The 21,631-nt window shown below is 39.2% G+C and overlaps 1 protein-coding gene and 1 long non-coding RNA gene across 2 annotated transcripts; both read right to left on the bottom strand.

Moving 5' to 3' along the window:
* Positions 1-715: 715 nt before the first annotated feature.
* Positions 716-4,419, bottom strand: LOC141634498 (uncharacterized). The gene is made up of 4 exons (XM_074446647.1): positions 4,220-4,419; positions 3,925-3,989; positions 3,762-3,839; positions 716-2,943 (listed from the first exon to the last, which is right to left on the bottom strand). Exon 4 carries the CDS (start codon positions 2,882-2,884, stop codon positions 1,796-1,798), a length of 1,089 nt encoding a protein of 362 aa, XP_074302748.1. The 5' UTR covers positions 2,885-2,943; positions 3,762-3,839; positions 3,925-3,989; positions 4,220-4,419; the 3' UTR covers positions 716-1,795.
* Positions 4,420-19,525: 15,106 nt separating this feature from the next.
* On the bottom strand, positions 19,526-20,109 carry LOC141626217 (uncharacterized). The gene is made up of 3 exons (XR_012535840.1): positions 19,995-20,109; positions 19,703-19,767; positions 19,526-19,610 (listed from the first exon to the last, which is right to left on the bottom strand). It is a non-coding gene; the product is annotated as an uncharacterized LOC141626217 (long non-coding RNA).
* Between the last annotated feature and the right edge of the window lie 1,522 nt (positions 20,110-21,631).

Below are 21,631 nucleotides of genomic sequence, written 5' to 3'. Positions count from 1 at the left end.
TCCAAATACCCGCGTCAATTTCTTTTCCTGTGAAAATAATTTTAATTTATGGGGTATTTCGTATTTGGATTTGAATGAAGTGAGGACTAAATTAACAGCATAGAGTCGACAACACCTGGTACTATTGTGATCAAAGTTGACTTCAAAGTACAGCATTGTAGATAGATAATGGTGACACTCTAACATCTGGTACATCAATAGGTCTTACTTGTGAATGATATATCCGTTACAAGCTTGTGACGAGTCAAGTATCACCCAGGGCCGACTTAAAGGGTGTTCAACCCGTGCGGCGGAACAGGGCCCCCGATTTTGAAAGGCCCCAAATCTGACATTCTGTTTATTAATATGTATAGTGTAGCGCGAGATTATATCAGATATTGTAGTTGGTCGCAGTGGTAGCAACATTGGTTTCTTACTTATAGATCCTGGGTTCGAACCACAGTGGCTGCTATTTTTAATTTTTAAGTTTTTTTTTTCTTATCCCAAAATGAATTTATGAAAATAATAGTGTAGAACCATCTTATCAACATTACTTCTTGTTATTTGGTGTAGTATATGTTTATATATAGAAAAACAAATGATTTCTTGTTTCGCCAAAAAACTTTTGTTTAAAACAATTTTTTCTTTTACAGGTTTATTTATGTTACTCCCTCCTATTCACTATATTTTTCCCTATTTCCCTTTTCGGATTATTCGGGTTTTCTTCCCTATTTCATTTTTTGGGTTGATTTGTGTGGTCCAAATTCAATTGCATATGGGATAGAGTGTTTTCTGTGGTTCAAATTAACTTTCTTATTTTTTGTGCAAAAAGGAAAGGGGAAGAATATAGTGAATAGGAGGGAGTATATTTGAGATGATATAAATATTTTTAGGAGCCTATTTTTAAAACTCTGCACCGGGCCCCGAAAATGTCAGGGACGGCCCTGGTATCACCCACATGGGTAGATAAGACAAAAAGTAAAATGCATAAAGAATCACAAATGACTTGTCTTTATCCTCCCTTGTGACTTTTATTTGACCCGTCACAAGATATCCGTCACAAATGATGATAAAAAATGGTGAATATAATCCAATCCAACAAGCTAATAAATGAGAATAATGTAGTGGACTCATCCTGAAATTATACTGAAAAGGAAGATTCATACAATTAACAAATCTTGCATCTATCTCATTCTTATCTCCTCATATTAATTGTATGAATGTGACATTTCTCTGAAACAACAATTGGTCTCCCTTGTGACGGGTTATCATTTGTGGCGGATATTTTGTGAGTTAAAATGGTAATAAAATGGGTTAGTGGAGAAAGGGGACCACATGAATAGTGTTGCAGAGAGAGAAAAAGTGGGTACTATGTGAGGTAAAATGATAACGGATATGTGCCGTCACAAACAAGAATTTGTGCTGAAACAAATAAAAGACAAACAGTACTGATTACACTAGACACCCCAAAAAGCAACCCTTTTGCATTCTGCCAAAAAATAGTAAACTCCATGAACATTTTTGCAACACAACCATTTCCTTTCATCTAAACAGCAAAAGATACCTTTATATCTGCACCTTTCTTGTAATCACCACTTTTATGGAAGTATATAATTTGTTGTATTATATCATCCCAAAAACAAGAAAAGCTTACTACAAACATTTATACAGGCAAAAAAATTAAAGTAAAAAAGAAAACAAGAAATGGGTATTCTTTTTTGTTTACCTCAAGTCAAGGACAATTAAACCATGAGATGAGAAGCTTTTTTAATCAACTGCAAAACTGGGCAAATGTCTATATATTCTCATTGTCTTGTCAACATGATGGACCCACATTAGTAGTACCAGTACCCCTTTTTTCCTCACTCCCAGACCTTTGATGATGATGATGGTGGGGATGATGATCATGTTGCCGATGATGGTCATGATGTTGATGATCATGATCATGTTGTTCATGGTGAATATGATGATGATGATGATGAAGCATGAGATGTTGACCAGGTGGTTGTGGTGGTTGTTCTTGTTCATGAAGTGAATGTAAAGGAATAGCCTGAGCAATCTCTCCTGTTTGTTGCGATTCTGGTTGCTGAAGCAGTAACAGTTGACCGAGTGGCTCATCGACATCTGCATGCGGCGGCTGTTGCAGATGAGCGTACGCCACGGCCGCATTCTGATCAAATGCACCACCACCACTGCCACCACCTAATGCCAATGAAGGCGACCCCATCTGATTAAACCCACCACCAGGACTATCAACATTAGCAGCTGCTGTAACCACCGCTCCACTTCCCACCTCATACGTTCCACAAAACCCGCCACTGCCACCGCTGTTAAACCTCATAAACTGTTGCTGCTGCTCCCAGTTCCTCATCATCTCTTGCTCCTCTTTCATTGCCACAGCCATCTGCTGCGCTTCCATCAACTGCTGCGCATTCTGGTGAGACGGTCCTACCATCATGTTCCCCATATTATAACCCCCCATCACATTAGCATTCGCAACAGCAGCAGCCGCAGCCGCGTTATACCCCCCTGGTGGAAACATCGGCGCAGCAGCCATAAGCGCAGACGGTCCAATATAAGTAGCCAGCTCCTTCTTAGCCGTGATGAGGTCACTCTGCACCTGTTTTAGCCTTTGCTGCAATAACGAAATCAGACCCACACATCCATACACGGGATCCCGCAACCTTGCTTCCGCCTCATACGCTAACGAGTTCACCGCATCCTCCCTCTGCGCTGCCGCCAACTCGTTCAGCAGCTTCGCCACATTACTGGCCCCAAACACCTTGTGCACATTAGCAAACCTTTGCGGTTGATCTGGCGGGAAATACGGGGCAAACACACATTCCTGCGTGCACTTGCGCCGTAAGAACTTACATGCTGCACACGGTGAATTTGACGACGACATTTTCAAAACCTTATTTTTTAATTCTCGTCTAGTATCAACGACTTTTTCGATTACACAAGCTGCCAAAGAAAAGGATACGGATCAAAATTTGGCATTTAGGAGGTATAAAATCAAATGAATTGACGTAACTAAGTAAATGAATCAAATCTAGAAACTCACATCAATTGCAGAAGATGAATAAAATAATTATGTAGAGGAAGTTTCATGTACATAGGGAATCCAACAGCATATTCATATCATTAATTTTTCTAAATCTAAGATATATTATTGAATTGAATTCTACTAACTACGACGCTTAGCATTAGTAGCCTTAAATTCACAGATTATGGAATAACACGGTACCGTCTCACACAATGATTACCGTATTAAACTAACTACTACGGAGTAATAAATAAACGAAGAGATTTAATTTCAGTATGAATGAATGAACAGCTAGGCAGTAATATACACAAATAAATGAAATCAAAAGAGAGGAAGGTGAACTGTATTCATCTCACATTCTCACCAGAAATACTCTCATTTTCATGTACATACCAAGAAAAAGACAAGAACAATCGTCGTAGTTGTCGTTGAATCATCGGCATATCATATATTATACGCTAATCAAACTATATTAGTTCATAATCCGATTTATAAGATCAAATATTAAACGATAATCACAATATTATACTCAATAATTCACTTTACATAACGAAAACCTAAATCTCACATTCAAATGTCGTGTATCAAATTGTTTAACTCTACTTTGAAGAAAAGTCATGTATTATACGATTTTTACAAATTATTTCATAAATCATATGAAATCACTTCATATAATATACAAATATACGCCCAAATCTTCAACAAATAAACTGAATAAAAATTAAAATCGTCTCACCTAGGTTTATCTTCAACTTATTCACTCAACTGTAAAATCTTTTTTTACACTTTTCACTCCGTTTATTCACATTCGCGCCTGCAAAAAAAAAATCATAATAACAAAAAATCAGTCGCCGAAAAATGAAAACGACGTCGTTGATAGTGAACGTAGAGAAACGAACCTGAAACGGTGTCGTTTACGGTTTACTGGAGGAAGAAAGTGCAGAAGATCCGATCCTTCACCTCCCTAACAATAATAAATATTCTTGAAATTAATAAAAATGACTAAATAATCATGTTAATTATTACTCTACTTATAGTAATTATAGTAATTAATGAACAAAATTAATCTGAAAACAATAACGTAAAACGCATCATGTAATTCAAGAAACACAAAGTAATGATAAGATTAAAAACCTAATAAAATGTAAAGAAATCTAATTAGGTTTATTTGGTGATTAAAATTAGGGTATATACCTTGGTTAGAAGAGAGGAAGATGAGGGATAAGATATTGAGGAATTGATGTGTATGTGATGGTGATTATGGTTTCTTAATTTGTTTTTGACGAGGAAATGGAGAGAATCAAGAGGAGAAAACCTGATGATTTGTGAAATGTCACCTTTTTGTTTCTATTCTATTTTTTTTTTTGAGAAAAGTGTTTCTATTCTATTTTGGTTTTGTTTTATTGTGTATGTATATGGATATAGAAACAAGCTTAGAAACCCACGTTTTTTAATCCACTTCGCCTATCCGGAAACATGTATATTTGTACAAGACCGTAAGTAACACGAATATATTGTAAAACGGAATTTTGGCAATTATACTCTTAATAAAATGACCTAAGTGCAATATGAGCCACGAAAGGCTATAGTATGGTTTATTTTGAGTTAAATTGAAATTTGGATTAATATTAGAAGACGAGGTATAGATTGGATTATTCTCATGAAATAACCCAAATATAAAATGCAAAGACACAATATTTTTGTTATGGGATTTGTTGAAGTTATGCCTCACATTTATCATTTCAATAAACTGAAATATGTGAGTTTATGAGAAACATACAATAACTTATGGTGGAGTAATGTGTGTTCATGCAACATATGGTGAAATTATGGGAAATGCATTCAACGGATGATGGAGTAATGTTAATACAAGTAACATGGAGAAATTGCAAGACAAACACATTTTCTCATTTACTCCTACAAGCACTATAAATAGTGGCTTTTTCTCCGCAAAATAATCACACAACAAAACCACAACATAATACTTCTCATTATTATTCCTCTTTATTCCTACTCTCTATATTATATCATTGTGGGTGTTCAATATCATTTAACCCTCCGAGAGTAATTTATTTGGTCATTTTCTATAGGCCATCGAGGAAATACTTGTACTCCCATAAATCATTATAGTGAAATATTTGGCTCTCTCGCCGGTGGTTTTTTACCTCTATTTAAAGAGGGTTTTTCCACCTAAAAATCTTGGTGTTATTTTTATTGTCTTTTTATTATTTCTCTTAAATCTTTGGTTGAATTTATTCGCTTCCGTACTCTGTACCCCAACAAATTGGCATCAGAGCCATATTATTTTCAATTGAGATTTTTCCATAATGTCGACAAAATTTGACATAGAGAAATTTGATGGTAAAATTAGTTTCGCCATTTGGAGAGTTCAAATGCGAGCTGTTCTTATACAAAATGGTTTAAAGAAGGCTTTAAATGGTAAGTCGAAGAAACCATCCACTATGACAGATGAACAATGGGATGAAATGGATGAGAAGGCGTTGTCCGTGATTCAACTTTGTTTATCACGTGAAGTTTTACGTGAGGTCATTAAAGAGACATTTGCTGCCAGCATGTGGACTAAATTGGAATCTCTATAGATGACCAAGAGTCTAGCAAATAAGCTTCGACTCAAGGAACGTTTATTCACGCTCCGCATGTCAGAAGGTACTCCCGTAAAAACACACTTAGATGAGTTTAATTCTATCATAATAGATTTGGAGAACCTTGATGTTAAAATCGATGATGAAGATAAAGCTGTCCTACTCATTGTCTCATTACCACCCTCATTTAAACACTTTAAAGAAATTATGTTTGGTAATAATATTACATTATCCTTTGAAGATGTCAAGTCTCACCTCCTATCAAAAGAAAAATTTGATACTGAAATTAATTCTGAACAATCGGGTGAAGGTTTGGTTGTTAAAGGGAGAACATTTGAAAGAGGTAGTAGTATTAAGAGTAAGGCCAGGTCAAAATCAAGAGGTAAAAACTCTAAATTCTGCCGATATTGTAAGAAGAAAGGACACGAAATTTTAGAATGTACTAATCTGAAAAAGAAGCAAGAAAGAGATGATAAGGGTAAAGGTAAACAACCCGAACACCATGCTGAAGCTAGTGTTGTTGAGTTTGAGTCTGATGGGGATATTTTAGTTGCTGCTGATATAGAACAAAGGTCTAGAAATGAGTGGATACTTGACTCCGTCTGTACTTTCCACATGACTCCTAATAAAGATTGGTTTACTACTTATCAATCAATTAATGGTGGTCTTGTTTTGATGGGCAACGATGCACAATGCAAAGTTGTTGGTGAAGGTACAGTAAAAATTAAAACACATGATGGTGTTGCTAGAACCTTGACTAATGTCAGACACGTCCCTGACTTGAAGCGAAATCTTATTTCCTTAGGCACCCTAGAATCACTTAGGTGCAAGTATTCAGCTGAAGGTGGAGTTTTAAAAGTGTCCAAAGGCGCTCTTGTATTATTGAAGGCAAATCGATCTGGTAGCTTGTATGTGCTCCAGGGTTCTACTATTACGGTGTTTCTGGCAGCCAGTTGTCTCATCCAAATGATGACACCAAATTGTGGCATATGAGATTGGGCCACATGAGTGAAAAGGGAATGCATGTCCTTAACAAGAAAGGACTACTCGGAAAGCATTGTACCGGTAAGGTTGATTTATGCGAACATTGTATTTTTGGCAAGCAGAAAAAAGTTAGCTTTTCAAAGGGTATTCATAGAACCAAGGGTATATCCATTCTGATCTTTGGGGTCCTTCAAAAGTTCCTTCAAAAGGAGGTTGTCATTATATGATGACCATTATTGACGATTTTTCCAGAAAACTCTTGGTTTATTTTGTAATACCCGCCCTTTTAGGAACCCGTTGACCAGCGTTGACTGACCTTGGGAGCGGTAATAGTCCTTAGGAGTGCGTACCAAAGTCATCATGTGCTTTGAGTTAGGGGTGGTACTCGATAGAGTAGAGGCTACTCGATCGAGTAGCTTAGATACTCGATCGAGTAGGGGCCACTCGATCGAGTAACGGGTTTTCAGCGAGGGTTTATAATCGTGTTTTGTTAAATCCGCAAATTATTTTCCGCCTCATTTCTTCAGATCCTTAGGTCGCCTCCTTCCCTTCCCTTCACCATATAACCTCCATGGAAGCCTTTGAAGGTCCTTGTGCCTTAGGAGTGCATAACTTGAGTCGGGTAGCAGTCCTTTGCCAGTTTTCCTCTTGTAGGTATGTCGTCATCATCATCCGTGCCTTGTGTTCTCAGTTAGGGTTTGCTTGGTGGTGATCGATGGTTGTATTGTGTGTATAGGTGTTGCTTGATTGCTGGGTTTTGCATGTGTGGACATGGAATGGTTGCAGTTACTTAAAGGTAGGTTCGCCTACTCAGTTTCTGTGGATGGTCTAGTGTGTCGATTGTTGTGTCGTGGTTGTTGTGTTGTAGTTGTGTTTGCGTGGCAGTGTATATGCGGTAATCGGTTAGTGTTTACAGTTTGTTGGTTGTCGTTGTATTGCAGCTGTCTGTGATTGGTTGTCTCTGGTTCTCGAGGTGCGTCCTCGGCTGAGTGGAGTCAGTTGCGGGAGTGGCTTCACGCCCTAGTTTCGCCCTCCGTGGAACCCGCCACGGGAGGGGATGTGCAAATTAATGGGACAGGGTTATCGCTCGGTTTGATGAGCGGGGATTTGGTGGGTACGGTTGCGGTTCCCCACTGGCAGGGCTGGTCCAGTGGACAGTCGGTGACGGAGGTTGATTGGAGTGGGTGTGATTGTGTGTGTGACCGATTGTGCTGTGTTGTGTTGATAGATGATGTTGGTTTTGTCATGTCTTATCTCAGTACTGACCTTGTGTGGTTGTCTTGTTGTTTTATGTGTCTGCCGTGATCCCTTATGGTGAGCAGTCAGTCTTATTAGGTGTTGATAGCATTGATAGCTGGAGTTCAGGCTGGATGAGTCCTCACGAGTTTTGATAGGGATAGTGTGTAGCTCACGAGTTGTATCTTTATTTTGTTAAGTTGGTTGTAACGCTTGTAATGTAACTATAAATGTTCTTTTATCGAATTTTGATGATTACTTACCTCGGGCAACCGAGATGGTAACGCCCTTATATGCTAAGGAAGGCCTAGTTAAGGCTCCTCTGAATATGGGGGTGTTACAAAGTGGTATCAGAGCGACGATTTTGGAACCTGTAACCAATGAAAATAATGAACGTAGTGAGTCTAATAAAATGAACCTGGTGTATGTATGATGAGAGCCCCAGCTGATGCTAGGTTTTGGGTGAGTAGGCGCCCTCATTTCAAAATCTTGGCCTCATTGTACTTAAGCCGATCCACCGGGTATGGGAATGTGGAGTCCGTGTGCATGTATGTAATGTGTATGTTGACTGCGTCAGAACTATCCGTGGTTGAGTCTTTGTTAAAGTTGGTATGGGCATGATAGTTGCATTTGGATTGTGTGTGGTGAAGTTTTGGTAGAATTAGTGAGCTTATGCGATGTTTATGAGAAACGTAAAAGGGTTTTATTTAATACAAATGCGTGAAAAGTGTGGAAATGTATGCTGTAATATGAAAAGTGATCATGTTGGTGTTTGCATAAGGTTGTTGGTAATGGTGATCCTATATGAGTTTATAAGTCCTACGGTAGCTATAGTGATGATAGTTAAAGTAGTAGGTAATGATGCTTTTGTGCAATGTTTAATGGTTGAAAGTTTCTGCGTGTAATGATCAATTTGTGTAGAATAATTTGCTTATGATTGAAATTGGAACATGATAGTAATACATTTGAATGACATATGGAAGAATAATTATCGTTAATTATATGTTTTACATTAACATGAGAATAAGCTGATAGCCATGTGGTAAGACGAGTTTAGATATGATACAAAGACGTAATTGTGTATATGAATGACTCGGTAACAGGTAAACCGTGTTGTGTGAATTTGTTGTGGCGTAACATGATATAAATCTTATCTGATAAGACGGTATGGTATGCTTGAGTAGTAATGGTAATACATGAGTGAGTATGATAACTAGTGATGAATTCCGAACATATATAGTTTGGAATCGACACGCGATATTGTTTTTGCAGGAATCTTCAATTTACTTCGTATTTTTGACCGAGTACTCAACCTTACTTGACCGAGTGCGAGGGCTTACTAGACCGAGTAGACCTCACTCGATCTAGTTAGGAAGCTATGACGTCGGGATGTGGAAATTTTCTGCAGATACTCGACGAAATAGCACCTACTCGATCGATTAGACGACACTCGATCGAGTACCCTAGGCACTCGATCGAGTAGGATACAATGCATAGGTTCTTGCGGGTTTCTTAAAACCCTTAGTTCTTCTCATTCTTCTTATTCTTTCTTCTTCTATTCGAACCCTAAGCCCTAAATCTCTTAAAACTCTCCTACTCTTGTGTTGGTGGTGATTAGTTTGGGTTGTTTACTTTGTTTAATTTTGTCCTCCTACTTTCCTATCTAATCAAGGTATGAATTTCTTCCCTATTTACATGTTTTATCACTTTGAAATTATTAGAATGGTAGAATTAACTGAAATTTTGATTCATACGGACGAATCATTGCTTTTAATTGTTGTAATGTGATTCATATGCTTCCCTTTCATGATTGTTGATGATTAATTGCTCCAAAAATAGAATAGAAATTACCAAATTGGGGATGAATTTTCTAGGGTTTGCAAAAATCAAAATTGATTTTGGTTGTTTTCTACATGTTGGATGGTGAAATTGAGTACTATATGTTGTATATACCATGTTGAAAGTTGGATTTTGGTAATTTTCACCTTAAAACTTTCCTTAAAACTCCGTCTTAAAAGTGCCCAAGTTGAAATTCGTTTTCTATAATTGAGAATTTGTGTTGGATATGAATGCATATGCAAGAGTTAAACTTTTAATATGGTAATGGTGATGTTAATTGTTGAAGAATGTGTCAAAATCGTCACAGCTGTAGAGACCGTTTGACTAGTCTAAATGAGTTGTTTGCTTCTAATGTTGAAGGTTGATAATGACGTGTTTTAAGTTACCTTTCTATGAACATATATGAATATTTCACATGATTATCAGGTCTATATATAGAGAGTAACATTTGAGCCATGCCATGATATCCGAATTGACCGAGTAGATTATGTTTCGTCTGAGTTACTGTAAACTGAATTTATGTATCAATTGGGATTTGTTGGAGAAAGTGTGTACCTAGCTGATTACTCAAGATTCAATTGTGTGAATTATATGCTTTACGTGCCTATGCAAGTGTGTATAAATCGTATGCTGAAACAGATGCCGAGACTAAACATAGGGACCCGTAAGACTAAGAGGGGGAGGGCTTCACAGCCCGAGGTTGGGGAAGGTAGTGGACCCGTAGTACCCGCTGTACCGGAGTACCCTTCGGTGGTGTTTGTGGAATTTAAACAAAGGGAGAGATTTGTGGCGTTGCAGAAACGCAAAATGAGGCCTACCCGTTGTGTGGATACCACACTTCTTGAGGACTTGGGAATTGAGACGGATGTCCGTCACATCTTTGAAACCTTGGGGTTTATGGGGTTGTATCGGCTGAGGAAGCATTCTTACCCTTTTCTAACCTTAGAGTTTATGAGCTCGTTTAATTACGAGCCAGCTGCACAAACGGTTGAGTTCCGTTTGATGAACACGAGCTTCATGTTGACCATGGACCTTTTTGCTTCTCACCTTGGGTTGGCCAAGCCTCCCAAGGATTCCATCAGTGAAATTCCTTCCGAGTGTGGTGTTTGTTGCCTCATGCCTTGTCTTTCCGGAAAGCCAGCTCTCGCCTATAACAACATGTTGATTAATGATGTTCAACATGTTACCTTAAGGATCTTCCTTCGTTCTTTGTCAAACCTTCTTTATGAGAGGCCGGATATGAGTAAGCTGAACAATCATGAACTGTTGCTTTTGATGTCTTATCTGAACCCGGAGCGGACCGAGAAGGTGGTCTTTAATGCTCCCGCCATGGTGTGTGCTAGCCTTGCTTTGATGGCTACTTCTACCACCCGGTACCTGAGTTGTGGCGCTATCGCCACTCGGCTAGCTGAAAATCTAGCCTTCTTTGAGGCTTCTTCGGAGTACGTGCCTCTATCTACACCGGTGCCTACGATGGACAGAGACTACTACCTCGACCTGAAATGTTTGAGAACTTTAGCCGATGGTGGCCTAGCTTGGAGGGTGTGGGGTATGAGCTGGATGAGGATCCCGGCTCCTAAGCACCTCCCACCGACAGAGCCGTTAGACCCGGTGGTGGTAGCTGTTGACTCCGATGAGGAGGAGGAGGATGATGATATGCCCCGGCAGTTGCAAACATACCTCATCGATGACACGATCCTTCAGGTGATGCCCGAGCCGAAGAAGGGGGAGAATGTGGCAGTGGTGGAGGAGAGACCCAGGTTGGGGAGAGGACCTCGTCGGGTGAGGGAGAGGACAACTGAGACTAGACCATGGCCGGCAGCACCACCGCAGCAACACCCTTTTCCTTGTTACCCCTACCTCGACACCCCGGAGACGCGATCGAGCTACTTGGCAGAGAGAGTGTCATCTACTTTGACACTCCGGAACATGCATGAGATGGCGTACACTCAGGGGATTGGGACCGAGGGACCGCATCTAGTGTGGCGGAGCGGAGTTGGGGACTATAGTGGGGTTTTCCACTCTTACGGGGTGGATCAGTCAGCCTGGGGGGACACCTCAGTCCTTTGCTTATGGTGGCTTGACCCCATGGTATGTGAGTCCTGGAGCTGGAGCAGGGGTTGATGCGGGTATTGGGTCGTCGGGAGGAGAGGGTGGTGGAGATGAGATGATGGATGCGCAGCAGCAGGAGGAGTGATACTGCTATCCTTTATCCTTGTTTATGGTTGATGGTGTTGGACGATAGTAGTCGTTGTTAGTTAGAACTTTTTATTTTGGTTTGTATGGATGGCCATAAGGCCGGATTTGCTAGTTTGACCTTATTTGCAGGATTTTGGGGGTCGGTTGTCATTCCGACTCGTGTTTCAGTGACGTTTTATGTATATATACGATGTTATGACAGGAATTTTTAAGATTTTGACCTGTAGGTACTCGACAGAGTACCCCATACTCGGTCGAGTAGCTGCAGGTGTGACAGAAATGAGGTATTCTGATCTCAGGGCTACTCGATCGAGTAGCCAAGACACTCGATCGAGTACTTTATATACTCGATCGAGTAGCACTGTTACAAGAACTTTTCGTAAAATTAAAATTGTTTAATGGTTCTATAATTACATGTTTGGTGTTTAACATGGTTATTGATGATTAGTAACATATTGAAACCGTTAATTTCATATGTTGGAGGTCGTGTTTGGATTTTAGATGCGTATTTGTAACAAATAGTGAAGTAGTAATTGCTTCCTATTGCATTCATTTTACATCCGTAATGTCTGTTATTTATAATTCACCGGAATGGTGTATGTCCTATCTAAATGTACAATTGATATATACATGCATTATTGACGGCGGCTAGTTATTCGAATATGCTTGCGTGTGTTTTATGGTTTAAGGGTTGTCTGATTAATGAGTAATGTCCATAATGAATGCTATGGGTTAGATATATGTGTCAAGACGTAGGGAGTACATAACATGTGTAGTGATTTGGTGTTGAACTTCAGGGACGAAGTTCCTTTTTAGAGGGGAAGAGTAATGTCACAAAATAAAAAGGCCGATATTGCAATTATTTTGTTGTTTGTTTATAAGGTTTTCTATTACTTTGGTTACATTTCTTGTATGAAGTTATAATTGTTTGCATTTGTTCGTTGGGCAATTTGTGTGTTGAAGTAAAATCGATAGTGTGCTTTAAAAGACGGTCATAAAGGGACAAGTTATGATGTCATGTGTTGGAATAGAATCGTATCGTTGGATAACATAGTGGTGTTAATGTGATTTATTTCATGTTGATGGTTGTTGTTAATGAAATTGTAATCTCGTAATGTGTTGGGTAATCGTTAGTTGTGCCGCTTCGTGCTGTGAGGTTGGTATTTCAAGTAGTAGTTTGTCGAGGTCGATCTATATGGAGCGTTAGACAGTTGATGATGATGACATGGGGGATGATATTTCCGGGGAGTAGTGACATGTGTCGAAAGAGTATTGATGTCGTTGTGTTCCCGTGTCTTGTGCTTTGAGATAGGTGAGTTGAACTTCGGGGACGAAGTTCTTTTTAAGGGGGGAAGACTGTAATACCCGCCCTTTTAGGGACCCGTTGACCAGCGTTGACTGATCTTGGGAGCGGTAATAGTCCTTAGGAGTGCGTACCAAAGTCATCCTGTGCTTTGAGTTAGGGGTGGTACTCGATAGAGTAGAGGCTACTCGATCGAGTAGCTTAGATACTCGATCGAGTAGGGGCCACTCGATCGAGTAACGGGTTTTCAGCGAGGGTTTATAATCATGTTTTGTTAAATCCGCAAATCATTTTCCGCCTCATTTCTTCAGATCCTTAGGTCGCCTCCTTTCCTTCCCTTCACCATATAACCTCCATGGAAGCCTTTGAAGGTCCTTGTGCCTTAGGAGTGCATAACTTGAGTCGGGTAGCTGTCCTTTGCCAGTTTTCCTCTTGTAGGTATGTCGTCATCATCATATGTGCCTTGTGTTTTCAGTTAGGGTTTGCTTGGTGGTGATAGATGGTTGTATTGTGTGTATAGGTGTTGCTTGATTGCTGGGTTTTGCATGTGTGGACATGAAATGGTTGCAGTTGCTTAAAGGTAGGTTCGCCTACTCAGTTTCTGTGGATGGTCTAGTGTGTCGATTGTTATGTCGTGGTTGTTGTGTTGTAGTTGTGTTTGCGTGGCAGTGTATATGCGGTAATCGGTTGGTGTTTACGGTTTGTTGGTTGTCGTTGTATTGGAGGTATCGTGATTGGTTGTCTCGGTTCTCGAGGTGCGTCCTACCGAGTGGAGTCACTTGCGGGAGTGGCTTCACACCCTAGTTTCGCCCTCCGTGGAACCCGCCACGGGAGGGGATATGCACATTAATGGGACAGGGTTATCGCTTGGTTTGATGAGCGGGGATTTGGTGGGTACGGTTGCGGTCCCCCATGGCGGGTGGTCCGGTCCAAAGGGATGTCGGTGACGGAGGTTGATTGGAGTGGGTGTGATTGTGTGTGTGACCGATTGTGCTGTGTTGTGTTGATAGATGATGTTGGTTTTGTCATGTCTTATCTCAGTACTGACCTTGTGTGGTTGTCTTGTTGTTTTATGTGTCTGCCGTGATCCCTTATGGTGAGCAGTCAGTCTTAGCAGGTGTTGATAGCATTGATAGCTGGAGTTCTGGCTTGATGAGTCCTCACGAGTTTTGATAGGGATAGTGTGTAGCTTACGAGTTGTATATTTATTTTGTTAAGTTGGTTGTAACGCTTGTAATATAACTATAAATGTAATTTTATCGACTTTTAATGATTACTTACGTCGGGCAACCGAGATGGTAACGCCCTTATATGCTAAGGAAGGCCTAGTTAAAGCTCCTCTGAATATGGGGGTGTTACATATTTTCTCAAATACAAGAATGAGGCGTTTCCCACATTCAAAGAGTGGAAAACTTTGATCGAAAACCAGACTGGAAAGAAAGTAAAAAGATTAAGAACTGACAATGGTCTTGAGTTCTGTTTGAATGAATTCAATGTTTTTTGTAAGAAGGAAGGTGTTGCCAGACATCGTACCATTCCAGGGACTCCACAACAAAATGGAGTTGCAGAACGTATGAACAGAACTATTATGGAGAGAGTTCGTTGTATGCTCTCTCATTCTGGCTTGGGAAAGGACTTTGGGGCTGAAGCGGCGTCTACAGCATGTTACTTGATAAATCGCTCCCCAAATAGATCTCTTGATTGCAACATTCCAGAAGAAGTTTGGTCAGGTAACCCTGTTGATTATTCTAATCTTAGAATATTTGGTTGCCCTACATATTCTCATGTGAACGAGGGAAAATTGGAGCCTCGTGCTAAAAAGTGCATTTTCTTGGGTTATGGCTTAGGGGTTAAAGGTTATCGTTTATATGACCCCGAGTCTCGAAAAACCTTTCATAGCATAAATGTAACTTTTAATGAAAATGCTATGTTATCTTCTAGAAAAGAAGTTGTTTCTTTTTATCCTGGTACAGATAATCAAGAGAATACAAGAGAGAAGGTGAAGTTTGATGTCAAAATCTTAAAGTCAGAGGAGGATGTTCCTACTTCCTCTACTCCGCCAAATTCCAATGAGCAAACCGAGATCATTGACCAAAGAAGTCCACAACAACCACGTCAACCACAAAGACGAGGTTTACCAGAACCATGGTCCATGGCTCAAAATCTTCCTGAACAGAGATCAAGAAAATTGAATCCAAAATATACAGACCAAAGCGCTAATATTGCTTATGCTTTGGCCGCTGCAGAAGAGATGAATGACTGCAATGAGCCTAGAAATTATTCGGAGGCTATTTCCGGTGCAGATTCTTCAAAATGGGTTGCAGCGATGCAAGAAGAAATTGAGAGTCTTCACAAGAATGAAACTTGGGATCTGGTGAAGTTACCTGAGGGCAAGATAGCTATTAGTTGTAAGTGGATATTTAAGAGAAAATAAGGCATCCCTGGTGTTGAAAGTGCAAGATATAAAGCAAGATTCGTTGTACGCAGATTTAATCAACAGGAAGGCATTGATTTCAATGAGGTATTTTCTCCTGTTGTTCGTCACACCTCAGTTCGTGTATTACTTGCTCTAGTTGCTTTGCATGATTTGGAGTTAGAGCAGTTAGATGTGAAAACTGCATTTCTTCACGGTAATCTCGATGAAGAAATTTACATCCATCAACCATATGGTTTCATAGTTCCAGGAAAAGAGGACTATGTATGTCGTCTAAAAAGATCTCTTTATGGTTTGAAGCAGTCTCCAAGACAATGGTATAGAAGGTTTGATTCTTTTATGGTTGGACATGGCTACTCAAGGAGTAGTTATGATAATTGTGTTTATTTTCAGAAGACATCCGACGGGTCGTTTATATACTTATTGCTTTATGTCGACGACATGTTAATTGCTGCAAAAGATAAGTCACTTGCTAGCACGCTAAAGGCTCTGTTGAGAAGTGAATTTGATATGAAGGACTTGGGTCCGGCAAAGAAAATTCTTGGCATGGAGATTAACAGGGATCGTCGAGCAGGGAAATTAATACTATCACAGAAGAGATACATTTTGAAAATGCTCGACGAGTTCAATATGCAAGACAGTAAACTTGTCAATACTCCTCTTACCGCTCATTTTAAATTGTCATCTGAACAGTGTCCACAGACGGATCATGACAAAAGACGAATGTCACATGTCCCATATTCAAATGTCGTTGGGAGTCTTATGTATGCCATGGTGTGTACTCGGCCTAATATGGCTTATGCTGTTAGTGTGGTTAGCAGATTTATGCACAATCCAGGCAAAGAACATTGGGAAGCCGTTAAATGGATTCTTCGTTATCTGAAGGGTTCTTCTGATATTGGTTTGGTATTTGATAAGCAAAGAGCTGATCCCCGGAGGTGTAGTTGGTTATGTTGATGCTGACTACGGTGGTGATTTAGATCGAAGAAGGTCACTCTCAACCTATTTATTTACTCTTTGTGGCTCTGCTATTAGTTGGTATTCTTCATTACAAGTCATTGCGGCTTTATCAACAACTGAAGCAGAATATATTGCTGCGACTGAAGGTATGAAAGAGGCGATCTGGCTCCGAGGCTTGGTGAGCGAGCTTGGTTTAAAACAAGATATTCTTTTAGTATTTTGTGATAGTCAAAGTGCAGTCTACTTGGCCAGAAATAGCAAGCGTCACTCAAAAACCAAGCACATTGATATCAAGCACCATTTTATCCGAGATATTGTTGATGCAGGAAATTTAACCGTTGAAAAGGTTCATACAACTGAGAATCCTGCAGATATGTTAACCAAACCACTCACAACCGCTAAGTTTGACCATTGCTTGGACTTAGCTGGTATTATTCACACTTAACAAGGCTTCATTGGCGAGAGAGATTATTTCAAGGGGAAATGTGAGTCAAGGTGGAGATTGTTGAAGTTATGCCTCACATTTATCATTTCAATAAATTGAAATATGTGAGTTTATGAGAAACATACAATAACTTATGGTGGAGTAATGTGTGTTCATGCAACATATGGTGAAGTTATGGGAAATGCATTCAACGGATGATGGAGTAATGTTAATACAAGTAATATGGAGAAATTGCAAGGCAAACGCATTTTCTCATTTACTCCTACAAGCACTATAAATAGTGGCTTTTGCTCCGCAAAATAATCACACAACAAAACCACAACATAATACTTCTCATTATTATTCCTCTTTATTCCTACTCTCTATATTATATCTTTGTGGGTGTTCAATATCATTTAACCCTCCGAGAGTAATTTATTTGGTCATTTTCTATAGGCCATCGAGGAAATACTTGTATTCCCATAAATCATTATAGTGAAATATTTGGCTCTCTCGCCGGTGGTTTTTTACCTCTATTTAAAGAGGGTTTTTCCACCTAAAAATCTTGGTGTTATTTTTATTGTCTTTTTATTATTTCTCTTAAATCTTTTGTTGAATTTATTCGCTTCCGTACTCTGTACCCCAACATGATTAACCCACAACCTAACTTGTATTATTATTCAAACACTAAGGCCTCATTTGGTGTTAATCTGCAATGCACGTGATTTAAACTCCTACATCGAAATTCACATGAATTGCAATAATATGTTTGGTTTCTCATACTGGAGTTTATTTCCTAGGAGTTTCCAATGACCATGAGGGGTAGGTAGTTCAATTCCCATGTAGGAGTTGGAAACTTCTATGGAGTTTGAAACTCCTCCATTTTATAAAATATGGGGGAACTAAACAATCTCCCAAAACCACAATTCATGGGATTTTAGAATTCCCATGAATTAGGTGGGCAACCAAACGAGCCCTAACAATAATACAATCAATCCTCCAACACTTAGCTGCTAGCTAAGATTTCCAACTATGTTTAACTCGGATATTAAGCATACACTCACACTTTATCCAGCATGACTAGAGTTGGCATAAAGGGCCGCGGGTCGGTGGGCGGCACGGCCCACGACACGGCACGGCCCGGCCCAGCGAGAAAATCGAGTAAGCACGGGCACGGCACGAATGGGCTTTAGACGGGCTCCGACGCGATTTTCTTCAAAAATCCGTGCCTAGGCACGGCACGGCTCAGGCACGGTGGAGCCCGGCACGCACCAGGCACGACGGGCTTGGCACGGCCCGACACGAAGAATGGCCTATTGATCATTATTCATTAAACAATAAGTATATTAATATTTAATAAAATATATATTTAAACCATTAATCATCATTTATTAAACAAAAAGTACATTAATATTTAATAAAATATATATTTAAACCATTAATCATCATTTATTAAACAAAAAGCACTAAAAATATATCAATTATATAACGTTTTTTTTTTAATAAAAAAAAATAATAAAGCACATGGGCCGGCCCACGGACAAGGCACGAAAAGCCCATGGGCCAGGCACGGCCCGAGCATGAAAATGGTTGTGCCTTGAGCGGGCCGCGGCGTAGGTTTGGATCAGTGGGCTTGGCACAGCATGGCCCGAGGAGCCCAATATCCGTGCCTCGGCCGGGCCAATTTTTGAGGAAGGCACGACGGGCCGGCACGTGGGCCGGCCTTGCACGGCCCATTGCCTACTCTAAGCATGACTATTAACCTTTACATATAGGTTTAAGTCCTAACTTATCTAGTAACATTAAGAGCTATTAATAACTTCTAACATTTAAAATGTAAATACTAGTTACATATAACATATACTCCCTCCGTACCACACCAAAGGTAACGTAAGGAAAATTGGAGTATTTAAGAAAAAGTGGAAAAAGTAAGGGTAAAGAGGGAAAAAATAGGTGGGGTATGTAATGACATTTTGTGTAAATATCAAATGAGTATAAGGATAATTTGGTAATGTTGTGGGCCAAATAAGGAATGTTACCTTTGGTGTGATACGTCCGTTTATAGTAAGTGTTACTTTTAGTCTGGTATGGAGGGAGTATAACTCTAAGGGCCCATTTGGTTCAAAAGGTCGGAATGGATTGGAATGGAATGAGATACCATGAGGAGATGAATTTAGAACCCCATACCTATTATTTATTGTTTGGTTCACTCTAAAATTGTATGGAGGGAGAATGAAGTTAGAAACCTGAGTGAGAAGGTGGGTATGGGATTTCAAGGGGTTGGGGTGGAATTAGAATCCATCAGGATTCCAACTCCATTCCAAAATACTCCAACCAAACATTAGAATCACTCAAATCCATTCCATTCCATTTCAACACCCCCAACCAAACACCCCCTAAATGAATAAAGACTCTATATATTACTAGTTTATCAATAATGTTGGGGTTACATTCCAACAATACAAATATACGCTCAAATCTTCGATAAAGTATAGTGAATAAAAATGAAAATCTTCTCACCTAAGGTATATCTTCAACTCAACTTATTCACTCTACTGTAAAATCTTTTTTACACTTTTCACTCCGTTTATTCACATTTGCGCCTGCAAAAAAAATCACAACAATAAAAAATCAGTCGCCGGAAAATGAAAACGAAGTCATCGATAGTGAACGGAGTGAAACAGAAGAAACGAACCTGAAACGGTGTCGTTTACGGTTTACCGGAGGAAGAAAGTGCACAAGATCCGATCCTTCACCTCCCTGACAAAAATTAGTTAACATGTTAATTAATAAAAATGATTAAATAATAATGTTAATTAATACTCCACTAATAGTAATTACAATAATTAATTAACAAATTTAATCTGAAAACAATAATGTAAAAGGCGTCATGTAATTCAAGAAAAACAAAGTAATAATAAGATGAAAAACCTAATAAAATTGTAAAGAATCGAATTAGGGTTGTTTGGTGATTAAAATTAGGGTACCTTGGGTAGAAGAGAGGAAGATGAGGGATAAGATATTAAGGAATTGATGTGTATGTGATGGTGATGATGGTTTCTTAATTTGTTTTTGACGAGGAAATGGAGAGAATCAAGAGGAGGAAACCTGATGATTTGTTAATGTCACCCTTATATAAGGTACCTGAAATGAAATGTTACATAAACTCTGTTTGGTAGAGCATTTTAGGTATCATATTTGGTCAAAGTAGCTTATTTGACCAAAATTTCAGTTAGCTTATATTTTTGCAAGTGTTTGGCAAATAGTTTATTTGTCCAAAAAAAGCTACCTGAAATGAAATGTTACCTAGAGTAGCATTTGGGATTTCAGGTACCTGATTCTAATTTATATTCCCTTTTTGCCCCTTCAATTTATAATTTTGTCATTTCATCCAAATAAGCTACATTTTCAGTTAATTTGCCAAACACTTTTTTCATATAATCAGTTACCTTATCGGTTCTTAATTTTCAGCTACCTTATCAGCTACCTTTTTGGGTTTCAGTTAACTTTTCAGTTTTCAGGTACCTTTTCAGGTTTCAGCTACCTTTTCAGCTAGTTTTACCAAACAGAGCCCTAGAGTAGCATTTGAGATTTCAGGTACCCGATTTGATTTGATTTTCCGTTTTTACCCCTTAAATCTATACTATTAAATAATTATCATATCTTTTTACGTCATTTCATCAAAATCAGTTAACTTTTCAGTTAGTTTGCCAAACATATTTTTAAATAATCAGCTACCTTATCAGTTACCTTTTCAGGTTTCAGTTAGCAGTTAGTTTTACCAAACAGAGCTATGTACATATAGAAACATATGAAGCCCACGTTTTTTAATTAAAACTAAGTAAACCCATTTGGTCTACCCGGAAACATGTATATTTGCATAAGACGGTATTATGCTGGTAACATAAATATACTGTAAAATGGAATTTTGGCAATTATGGCTGGCCTTATGGGTCTTGTTTCAGTAAAATCGTTTTTCAAAAGATTAACAGCCTTTGGAGAGGTTGTTATTAATAAAAGGCTTATTTTGAAACTTGAAAATTTCTAACTATAATTCCAAAATATTGTTGCTGTTCGGCACCCTAACGGGAAGGAACACCCATGTTAACCCTCCTTAAATCCGCCGGTTTGTAGTGGATTGTGATTGTAGGGAATTTACTAGATTATAGTCTTTATTTATAGGTTGAATTGAATTGGATCGTAATCAGAGGCTACAGGAAGCTATTCAAAACAGAGTGGAAGGCAATCCTGAGTGGGCTATGGTTGATGATGAGTACAGAGGGTACAACCAGACCTTTGCACCACCACCAAGAGGTCTACCACTTATATATCACTATCCTGATGGGTCTGCTGTGCAGATAAGACAGGATGGACCTCCTGTCCAGATCATACCTGGTAATGGGGTTGAAGAAGAGGGGCAGCTAGGAGGTGGAGCTGATAACCAGAACGAAGTGATTGTCATCAGTGATTCAGAGTCTTCTGATGAGGAGCCAGATCCTTATCCTACCAATTGGCAAATAAATTTGGCGGTTCTTGGACCAGAATCAGAGGATTCATCTGATTTTAGGCACAGCCAAGCCATTGACTTGGTGTCCTCAGAAGAGGAAAGGGAGGTTAATGCTGA

Source organism: Silene latifolia, chromosome Y (assembly GCF_048544455.1).
Source record: "Silene latifolia isolate original U9 population chromosome Y, ASM4854445v1, whole genome shotgun sequence".
Lineage (NCBI taxonomy): Eukaryota > Viridiplantae > Streptophyta > Magnoliopsida > Caryophyllales > Caryophyllaceae > Silene > Silene latifolia.
Note: the sequence above shows the minus strand (reverse complement) of the source record. Positions and strands in the feature narration are given on the sequence as shown.

Excerpts from the sequence above, each read along its gene's own strand:
- LOC141634498 (XM_074446647.1), bottom strand. The coding sequence starts at position 2,884 with ATGTCGTCGTCAAATTCACCGTGTGCAGCATGTAAGTTCTTACGGCGC.